This window comes from Notechis scutatus, chromosome 3, assembly GCF_049901735.1.
Source record: "Notechis scutatus isolate UNSWTSFEM ecotype Mainland chromosome 3, rNotScu1.2, whole genome shotgun sequence".
In the NCBI taxonomy this organism is placed as follows: Eukaryota; Metazoa; Chordata; class Lepidosauria; order Squamata; family Elapidae; genus Notechis; species Notechis scutatus.
Genome location: NC_142011.1, coordinates 67,650,877 through 67,661,739, shown reverse-complemented (window position 1 = coordinate 67,661,739; position 10,863 = coordinate 67,650,877). Strand labels below are relative to the sequence as shown.

At 36.7% G+C, this 10,863-nt stretch overlaps 1 protein-coding gene across 2 annotated transcripts in view; it reads left to right on the top strand.

The window, feature by feature from the left end:
• Window positions 1-4,369: 4,369 nt before the first annotated feature.
• C3H1orf87 (chromosome 3 C1orf87 homolog) overlaps window positions 4,370-10,863 on the top strand; it is a 19,643-nt gene continuing 13,149 nt past the window's right edge. For both annotated transcript variants that reach the window (XM_026665679.2, XM_087960366.1), the window contains exons 1-4: window positions 4,370-4,469; window positions 6,144-6,351; window positions 8,823-9,045; window positions 9,429-9,545. In XM_026665679.2, coding sequence (XP_026521464.1) covers window positions 6,245-6,351; window positions 8,823-9,045; window positions 9,429-9,545 — 447 coding nt within the window. In that variant the 5' untranslated portion in view covers window positions 4,370-4,469; window positions 6,144-6,244. The remainder of the gene's footprint in view (window positions 4,470-6,143; window positions 6,352-8,822; window positions 9,046-9,428; window positions 9,546-10,863) is intronic.

Sequence of the window (10,863 nt, the reverse complement as noted above, 5' to 3'; positions counted from 1 at the left end):
GATCTGCATGCTTTATTAAAGGAACAGGATGGGTGAAACTGGGAAAATAGAAATACATACAATAAGAACCCCAATACAAAATAAGCAGCGTTGAGTTACTGGTGACAATAACAATTAACAAATACAGATAAATCTAAATCTCACCAGTGCTGCTGTGTGTATGGGATGTGGATTTTTGTCCTCAGATGATCATGGGCTACAGATTAGGCTGGATTTTCCCTGGTGCTTCTGTTTCCTTCCGAATACTAAAGGAAACAGAGTTTGGCTTCCCAGGATGCACTTGTTTTAGAAGTGAGGGTTTATGGGTAGATGACCATTAAAGGGATGGGTCAGGTTCCAAACAATACAGATTGGTATTTGGCCGCAGCCACTAGTTGGGGCCAGAGAACAACAACAGTATATATACAAATTATATCTGGGGGCATGACATAGGGTCAAACGGGGAAGCCAACATTTGTACTTAAATGAAGCAGGCTTCACTTAATAATTCAATGAAAAAAGTTGTTTGTAGTGGTTTTAGCCTATTTCAATATAATCTGTGTTTTCAAGTACAAGGTTGTTCAATGACAATTCAAAATTACAACATCACTGAATGAGGGGTCTTATGACTGTTCTTCATAGTTCCAACCATTGCAGTTTCCTTGCAGTCATGTGACCATGATTTGGGCACTTGGCAACCCATAATCCAATGATAACCAACAAGCAAAGTCAATGGGGAAGCTAGCAGGAAGACACCAATATCAGTCACATGACTCTAGGATTGCTGGAACCTTTCAGGATTCACCTAATGATAGCAACTGGAACTGTTGCAACTGGAATCTTAAATTGGTGTGGTCACATGACATCACACTGCATTGCTTAACAATGCAACTGTCTGTCCCCATTTCCATCATTAAGTGAGAATTACTTACCTATATATGACTAGATGTTTGAAAGCAATTTGATTCAGCTGATCAAGGAAAAATATATTTTTTCTCTCTCTAAACAACAAAAATAGGATGCTAAAATACTGTAATTAAAAAAAACATTAAAAAATTCACACTTCTAGTTGGCCAATGTAGTGTAAATTTTAAATGCAATTTCACAGCAACAGAATGTGAAAAAATTAAGTAATTAAATTCTTAATTTTACTGCAATCTTCCAAATGTTCTACCAACATGCTACACATGCCAATAAACAGATGTGGTGTCAATTTTATACTTACCAACAGATGTGGTGTTAAGTACCTTTATTGGCAGTACAATTTAAAAATAACTTTCTTCAATAGAAGTGTAAATAAGTTTTAAAATATATTTCTGTTTTTTTCTTGAAGGGGACATTAAAAGGTACTTACGGTATCTTCTCTTTTTCTGTTATCCTGGATATTTCCTTCTCATATGTTAAATGCTCAAAAATAATCAATTTGTATGTGGTTTAAGTGTTTTTAATTTCATTTCACTGTAGCTGGTTTTTTGTTTTAATTTTTGTAATTATTAATAGCCTCATCCTCAGCCCCAGTTCTAAAGTATCTGTATCCCTTTATGCAGCATTTTTGGGTAACAAAGGTTTAAAAATCAATCATATCTTTCAATGGATTCACTTTATGTCAAACTGACTAGCTGGGACTCCTTGATTTAATTAGAAGATGATAGTGCTTAAAAGTAAAAAAAAAAAAAAAAAAAAGGAGTTTGTGTAGTAATGTAACTAGGAAATTTAGTCTCTTTATAGATGTGTTTTACATATTTTGTATTGCACATTTCATTGCAAAATTTTATGCCTATTTGAATTTACTTACAGATTTTCTCCCTAGAGCCAGAAATGACTAGTACATATGTATGAGGAGACCTTTACTTTACCTTTACTTTACCTACAGATTTGCAAAGTATGAATTACTAAAAAAATCATATCACATTTCTCAATCATACATAAATGTGTGTAATTTTTTTTTGGCAGATCATCAATTTTCAATATGAGGTTAAGCTGGCAATTTATTTATATCATATGTTAAAAATGATTTGAGCATAAAGCAGGCACTATCTTTTGAAGTGGGGCCATGGAGAAAGTCTGCTGATACCCAAAATATCAATCAGCGTATTAACAGATGGAACAATATTTCTTATTCATTCCTATTCTTTGAAGTTCTTTCCTCCCTGCATTAGTGAAATCATAAAATATAAAACAATAATACATTGCATTTAACATCAATCAACAATACCCATCACTAATAGAGATAGATGAGATGGACAGATGGATGGATAGATGGATGGATGGATAGATAGATAGATGAGAGAGAGAGATCACAGATATAGATAGAGATGGTGGCTAGATAATAGATGGACAGATGGGTGGATAGATAGGTGATTGATGGATAGACAGACAGAGCTAGAGTTTTTTTTTGTTTTTTTTCCCTGACACTCTGAATTAACACAGAGCATGAAACTTTGGAAGTAGTGATGAAAACATTCTCTTTGCATACACATCACACACCTTCTAAATGAATATATCTTTTATTCTCACTTATGAGAATCTATGAAGATTTCTGGGGTTTGGGCTCAGTGCAATATCCAGTTGTGAAGGAAGGAAGTCAGTTCTTTATAAATGAAACTATCACCATTGTTTCTGCACTGCCTCAAGATTTTCTCTGGTTTTTTAAAAGAAACAAAACAATGTTAACATTTTTTTTCCTTGTGTACATCAATTAGTACTGGCAGTACTTGCAACATTAGGTGACCTGTATCATGAATATTTTTTTTAAGCTTCAGGAACAAACAAAAGAACGATGGCATTTCCCAGAATGAAAACAACACACGCACCCTGTGCATCTTTAAATGGCTCTCTTTATTAATATGATACGGCAAATGTTTGCTCCTGTTTATTAAATCAACTTGAAAGGTTAATTATGCTTAGTGACTATGGATAGAAAACAATTCTTGTTTAACAACAGGTTGGCAGTCTGCAGGAGCCATCTGTTTCCCCCAAATGTTAAGGTACAATCTTAAATTTGTGAGGTTAAAAAGTACAGATTGCAGAGTAGTTTAAGGAGATATAAAATCCGTGCTGTGACGATAGGAAAGCACTGATTCTCCTTGACATGCAGCATGGTAGGTTTGCCAAGTTATCTGAAGATGGTGGTGGGCTGCAAATAATGGGTGGGAATTACTGGCAGTAAGTAACAAGAATAGGCCTGCTGACTTTCCCTTCACATATAAGGAGTCAGGTATCCTGGAATGAACCAGGGTTTGAATCTATTGCAGGATAAGCATCCATTTTGTTTATTTATTTTGAAGTGTATTTTAATAATGATGTTATTAAATAATGATAAGAGTCCATATCTTGATTTTAAAAATCCCGAAGATGACCAATTCAGTTGTATGAATCCTTAGTGCTTTTCAAAAACTACCTTTGTTTCATTACTCAGCTAGTAACATCATCAGTGCTAAGAAAACAATCAAGCTCAGAGGGCACCTCTTATTTTAACCCTGAGCTACAAGTATTCTTCTTTAGTGGTACTAGTCACTCGTGTCCAGGGCTTAAAATACTGAACAAATCCCCATTAAATCATCAGGTTCATTGGGGGTACTCACTCAGCCCAATTTACCTCACAGTTTTGAGGATAAGATGGAGTGGAAAAAACTCACATACATGATATACATAATTTAATTTCTAGAACATAAACATTGATGAAACTCATGTCTGTCATTTTTGTTGGTATATAAAGCTCACTTGGCTACAATTACCATATAACTGGCATTAATAGACAATTCCAGCCATCTTTAAAATAATTAAGCTAGGACTTAACTATGTCCCACATCAAATCCTTTTTGTGTTCTTCTAAACTTTTTGCTTCATAATGGATATAGGACTCCTCCCAACCTTTTTATTTAACCTTCCTAAATTCTAATCAATCTCCACAAATCTATCAACTATTCGTAGTTATGTAATTCTGAATTCAATTCCATCAAATCTTTAGAGCTCACTTTTGATTTATCAATAATGTAATAATGGCAACATTTGATCTAATCTGTTTGAACCAAGAAGACCATTTATTAAACGGCCAGCGTCCATTAGAGTCGAGCAGCTAATATATTCAAATTAAAATAATAGTGATTTACTGCATCATCTGAGCATTCTGGTTAAAAGACTGGGGTAAAGGCTACATCATGGGATGAACTGTTCAGACTCTGATTTTCATTATTATTCTAAATCTTTGCAATCTATGAGTTGTAGAAAAATATTTTGCTTGCCAACCAGGTGGATAGGCAAAAAAAAATTATCTCCCTTTTGAGCCCTTTAGTATTGCATGTCTGCTAATCCAATTATTTGAAATGCACGCCTCTCACTGCATTGACTATGGAATGACAAGCTTTGCCCAGCCCAGTAACAACACACTGCGTCCTTAGTAACAGCAGCTTCCTTGCTATGGTGATTGTGAAAAGCAGTTCATTTATGGTGGCTGGATGCCTGTTGCCTTTGAAGACTGCACAGAGGAGGTGGGTATCTCAAAAGGAAGAAAGGAAACCATATGCTTAAGGCCAGAGTGTTATTCCTTTTTGCTGAGTGTGAACTTAGGGAACAAATGACAAACTTTCTTTAAAAGCTATCTCGTACTTAGGGAAAGTTAAATCTCTGTCAGGATGCAATTAGGCCATTCAGAATAAGATAATTGGATCCTTGTGAACTAATCTTGAAAGGGGAAAGTGGGTTAGATCTGACTGTATCATGGACAGGAGTCTTCTATGGAAATACTGGAATCTGGACGGAGAAGTTAACAGAAGGCAACGGCAAACCAATTAATACTGAAAGCTACATGGAGTTAGATGTGTCCATGAAGTCAACAGGAACTCAGTTCATCTCAAAGACTTTAGTAAATTGTACTTGGTTATTTCCATGGAACCGTCCAGCATGAAAACATTGAACTAATCTAGCTGTGGTATTGGGGGAAGGGAGAGAAATCTAACTATACTAAAGCAATATGATTATGAGGGGAAAAGGGGAAACGTGCTTCAAGCTCTCTCCAGCATTGTAGGAAGAAGTTAGGAATTTTGGAAGAAGTAAGGAATTTCCTGGATTTTTAAAGGGTTTTCTGGAAAGCCTTTCCCAAGAAATGCAGCCCAGCTATTTTTACCAAGACAGCCTGGGTTTGTAGTATTTTTCTACCATGAAGTCTCTAAAGCTGGCTCCTCAGAGTGATCAGTATCAATCCACAATGATTGATGGGGTTACCCAAGGGAGTGATAAATGTATGGGGATGAAAGGGGGATCTGTAAATGTCTGGAGTCCATAGGAGGTCAAGAAATAATAGAGGGACAATTGGGATCAATTAATCTTTTGTTGTCTCTGCAGAGCTAGTAGCAAGACAAGGGTGGATGGTCAGCCATCAGTGAAAGCAGCCTGGAGTTGTCTCTATTATTGTTATTGTTCATAGCACTATTAGTTAAAGCTAAATTGTTTTCCTATAAGAAATTATTGGGATTAAGGGGAGAATCTGAAATTTTATGAAGGCATCAATGAGATGAAGAATTTAGGAATGATAACTTGCTCCATTTTTATGTTATTAACTGCTACAAATGCTACTAATTTGAAAAGTAAAAAGGGAGTGATATTTTTCAGACTATTAATTAACAATAAAAGGTATTTGGAAGGAAATTATTTTCTCATGTCATATTTTCAGTTATAATATTTAAATATCAATACTGAAGAATCCTCAAAAGTTACAATCCTGTAAAAGTTTCACTAAGAGAAAGTGCCACTGAATTTAAGAGTGCTTGTAGATTCTTAGAATATCATAGGACTACACTGTAAAGCAGCCATTTCTTTAGATGCAGAATCAATAGCTATTATGAAAATCTAGTACCAATTACATAGCAACCCATAAGTTGATTGGTTACTTCTCAAGCTGATTCCCAATATGGGCCCAATATACTGTAAATCTCAAATTATTAACTAATCTTAATATTGTGCTGGAATTGGGTCAATTGTGTGGGAAATTCTTTCAGGATAAATGTATGAATATGAAAAATACAGCCTTTTACCTTTGTTCACCCTTAATTTACTTTCCTGGGCTCCTTTTAAACAAGGCATTTAATTTATAAGCTCTTCAACCAAGCTTTTGTTATTTCATTATTGTGTGAATTGATACCCAAATATTCCTAAAATATTTGCAGGACCTGCGTACCCACTTTCAGTTTCCATTTTTAAAGAAACAAACTTCTCCAGGAAAATTATAGGAAAGTGATCCTTTGGGGAGAGCAAGACGGAACTGGTAATGGCTTCAGTAAGAAACCTACCTTATGGATTTGGTACAAATTACGAGACTGTAATAAAGATTATTGGGAGCAAATATGTCCGATGCCTTGTAGAGAAAAGTGATGGGTAAGTATGATCTCGGGGAAATATAATTTTGATTAGAATTCATGGCATTATGTCTTTAATTAAAATATCAAAGATGCCACAAAATATATATTGCAATTAAAATGCAGTAAATGCTAATACCTGGTATTAAAATATTATTATCAGCATCAGGACATTTAGGAGAATAGGGAAACATTTCATTTTTTAATCCATTTCAGGATGAGCACCAGAGGTGTTATTTAGCCGGTTTGGACCGATTCTGGCATACTGGTAGCAGAACGCTTGAGTACTTCGGAAACCGGCAAATACCACCTCTGCCTGGCCCGCCCTCCTGCCCCTGCTGTTTCCGTCCTATATTCCCTTGTTTTTTAGCTCAGCTGATTTGTGCAGCCGAACAGATTGCCGTGCCTCAGCTGAGCTTAAAAAACAGCTCAGCTCACCAGTGCTGACCCTGAAGGCGGTCTTTGAGTGCTGTGCGTGCTCTCATAGAACCGGAAGGAAAAGATTTGGATTCCCTCCATTGAAGAGCACATAATAATATACAAATTAAAGAGCTTAAATAGTTTTACCTCAGTTTTATTTTTAAATACCTAGGAAGGAGGATAAATTATTCTTTTATTGTTATAGCATTTACAAATCCTGAGTTGGTCACGGAAGTGGCGGGTGGGTGTGCGTGTGCACACAGGCATGTGCAAGAAACCATCCTCTCTTCCCCTGCTGCCATCACCTCTACCAGTCTGCCGAGCCAGAAGGGTTCAGGACCACTGTCCTAGATGCTTTTAATGCAATATTGCAGGTCTAAGATATATATTCTCTTGGGTGTTCAGACATACTTGTAAGAAACAAAATTGTGTTGGGTTCATACAAACCTGGCTTCTGTTAACCAGGGATCATTAAATAGGACAATCTTTGAATTAGTTCCGATTATTTCATCTCCCCTTCCACTGTTTCAGCCTTGAAGCCACTTATGTACGCAATTCTATCAATTATATAGAATAACTTCTTTGTACTTTTCATCAAAGACTTTGTGGTGTAAAGGAGCAGTTTATTTTATTTTTTCACCATGTCATTTTGCTTCTATTCAAACTGATTGAATGAGCCAAAGCTTCATTTCTTTTGTACCTTGTTAGATGGCTTAACTTCAACTGAAGTTTTCTATTACAGGGCAAATCCTTCTTATGGATGTCATAATGAGAAACTGTGATGGGGCAACCACTTCTCTATTCTAAGCAACAGTATTTTCCTTGTATTTTGCATAGATCTCACAGAGAAGGGAGACATCCCAAGAAATAACATTTCCTTAACATTTGTCTTTCAACAAAATATAACAGAATCATTGTAAGATAATGGTACAGAGGTCTAGATTTAACAAGTGCAGGAAGTATCCGTAATGTGTAAGATCTGAAATCTCACAAAAAGGAAGAAATAGAAGAGAACATTGATGGTTTTTCCTCCACCACCTACTATTAATCATATCCTATTGTCAAATTGACAGGATACCATGAGAGTACTTGCCTATAAAGTCACCAAGAGTCAGACATAACTAAATGGTTACAAACAGGGGTGGGATTCTACCGGTTCGGACCGGTTCTATAGAACCGGTTGTTACGATTCTGCACAGTTCAGAGAACTGGCAAATCATGCCCACGGCTGGCCCCTCCCCTCTCCGCCCAGCCCTCCCCTCCCCACTCAGTCAGTTCTTATCACGCATGCATGACATTTTCTCCCACCCAGTCACTCCTTAAGGTATTTCTTGTTTTCCCTTCCTGATGATCAGCTGTTCCCATGATCAGCTGTCCCGGGGTCCCCCTCACTGTCTTTACGGCTTCACCCAGGAGGCTTCCCTGAGGCCCAGGAGGCAAAAGGGGGAACGGGGGGCACAGCTCCATTTTTTTTTGCCTTTTTGGGCCTCAGGGAAACCTCCTGGGAGCAAAAATGCCCCCCAGGAGGCTTCCCTGAGGTCCAGGAGGCCAAAAAATGGAGCATGGGGGGGTGCTGCAAAAAAGAAGAAGCCACACCTACCCAGTCACATGGCCACTTTTCCCCTAGCCACACCCACAGAACCGGTAGTAAAAGTATTTGCATCCCACCCCTGGTTACAACTTGAATTTTTAAATATTATTGATTATTATTCCTTATTGATTGATAAGTAAGGGAGAGCCTCTATTTCAAATATCCATTCAAGCATTCATTCATTTATCAAGCCTATATTTTCTCTGCTTATTTGAAGGCATAAAACTGCTGTTACCACCATGAGCTCAAAATCTAGTCATATGCTTCCTGGTGATGACACCACAAGCGTCTTAGTGGTTCAACAACAGATATAGATGAAACAAGTTTGCCTTTTGGGGCTACATTCATTGATTACACTGGTTCATTTCTGCCTAATGAACAAATGTTACATAAAATAAATATTTTGGATGTAAATGGAGAAAAAGTAAAGTAGTTACATCTCGGTGCCAAAATATATATTGAATACTTCCCACCCACAGGAAAGCAAAGGAGATTGTGAAACCTGAGGCACACTCCATGCTCCAAACTTTACCTCTGCATAATATAAGACAGAGAAATGGAAAATATCCAGACCGCAATAAGGCACCTGGTCAGCAGATCAATAATGGTGTGAATATTGAATCTCAGAACAAAGATGGAGTGGAAAAATATACATCCAAACAAACAGAGACAGAGAATGTTATCAGATCTGTGGACAACAAAGTAAGTTGTTACAAGTGTTATAGTCCCTTCATTTTCTCATTCAGTTACAGATGGGAAAGTCTTGGGATCAGTCCTACTAATAGACCAACCTTTCATTGGTGGCCTTCAATGGGTGATCACAGAGATAGCATGAGAGTAAATGAGGACATGGAATGAAGTAACTGTGGTCTTCTATATTATCTATAAGATCTTGTGATATTATCGTTTCATGAGCATAATGATGTCATGATGTACATATCATCATTTTCATATCATCATGTCTTATTATGAATGCTGTCACTGTTGCCTGCCCTTACTTGTTAAAAGGGTGTTAGTATTGTACTGATTTTACAGAATGAAAATTTATTTTTATTTATTTCTCTTTTTTTTGTTCCTTATTTAAGGAACAAAAACCACTAAATTTGTATTGTGTTACTGCACCCTGTGGAGATAAGTCTTTATCTTATATTCACTCTATCAAGAAACCATCTTTTGAAGATCAGAATTCATTACAACAACAGGTAAGTAAACACAATTAAACTTTCAGTAGTTACACTGGGTTTCATAAGCATCTTCCAAAAGGGGAGAAATAGTCCAACGTATTTTATCACAGTGGTAAAACTTTCTTACCAAAGTATTATAAGGAGCTTGTTTACTGAAGCCAAATAGTTTTATTGTAGTATGCCCAGAGGTGGTATTCAGCAGGTTCTGACTAGTTCTGGAGAACCAGTAGCGGAAATTTTGAGTAGTTCGGAGAACCAGCAAATATCACCTCTGGCTGGAGACTTTGCAGTATCCTTCCCTGCCACACCCACCAAGCCATGCCCACAGAACCGGTAGTAAAAAAATTTGAATGAATGTGTCCATGGCTTCACCTGTGAATAGGATCCTAGGTCTTTTCTGGACTGATTTCAAAATGTTGGCAAATTAATTTTTAAGTTATATTCAGATGATCTGAAGGATCACCACACATAGCTACCTTGGTTTTCTACCAGTCCTCTTTTACTAGATCCTTGACCAGATGTCATGCTAAATGATACATCTACCATCAAGAGGGCCTTTTCGGTTATGGCATCTCAGTTGAAAAATTCTGTTCTTTCATAAAAATTTGTGACTGTTCATAAATATATCTAATTCTACATAATTGGGAAGTTTGCAGAACAGCAATGTGATATTACTTTTTATCTCTGCTGGTACTTTTGTGTGCTTTAAAAATATCTTGATCACAAATATTTATGTTTAATATTTATTTAGTATTAAAATGAGAGACACTTTGGTGTAAAGTGTACTGAGCTAGAAATTGAGAGACTCAGTTCTAGCCTTGTCTTAAGCACAAAGTCAGCTGGGTAACTTTGGGCCAGTCATTCTCTCTTGGCCCAAGGATTGAGACAATGGCAAACCACTGCCAAGAAATGTTGCCAAGAAAACTGCAGGGACTTATCTGTATAGTTGCCTGGAGCCAAGACTTGATTTAGAGATACACACATATCCATATCCAAGGACACACACATAATTAACATTGTTTGGATATAAAATTAATTCTTCAAACCTGCTTGGAAAAGATAGTAGACAACTTATCAATTCTATAAAGGAAGTCATAAAGAGAGAAAGGGCAGGTATCACAAAATATATAATATCCATTATATGTTATGAAATGGATAGAAATGGTGCTAAATCAGGGGCATACAGTGGTAACTGAAAAAGTCAAGATGCTGGCTGTGACCTGAAGCCCCATTGCTTTTTTACATCTAAATCGAAAACATTACAACACTCATCAAAAGAGTGAGGCTTCAATTGTGTGGTCATGGCTACTACCTTGACTTTTTCTACTCCCTCCAT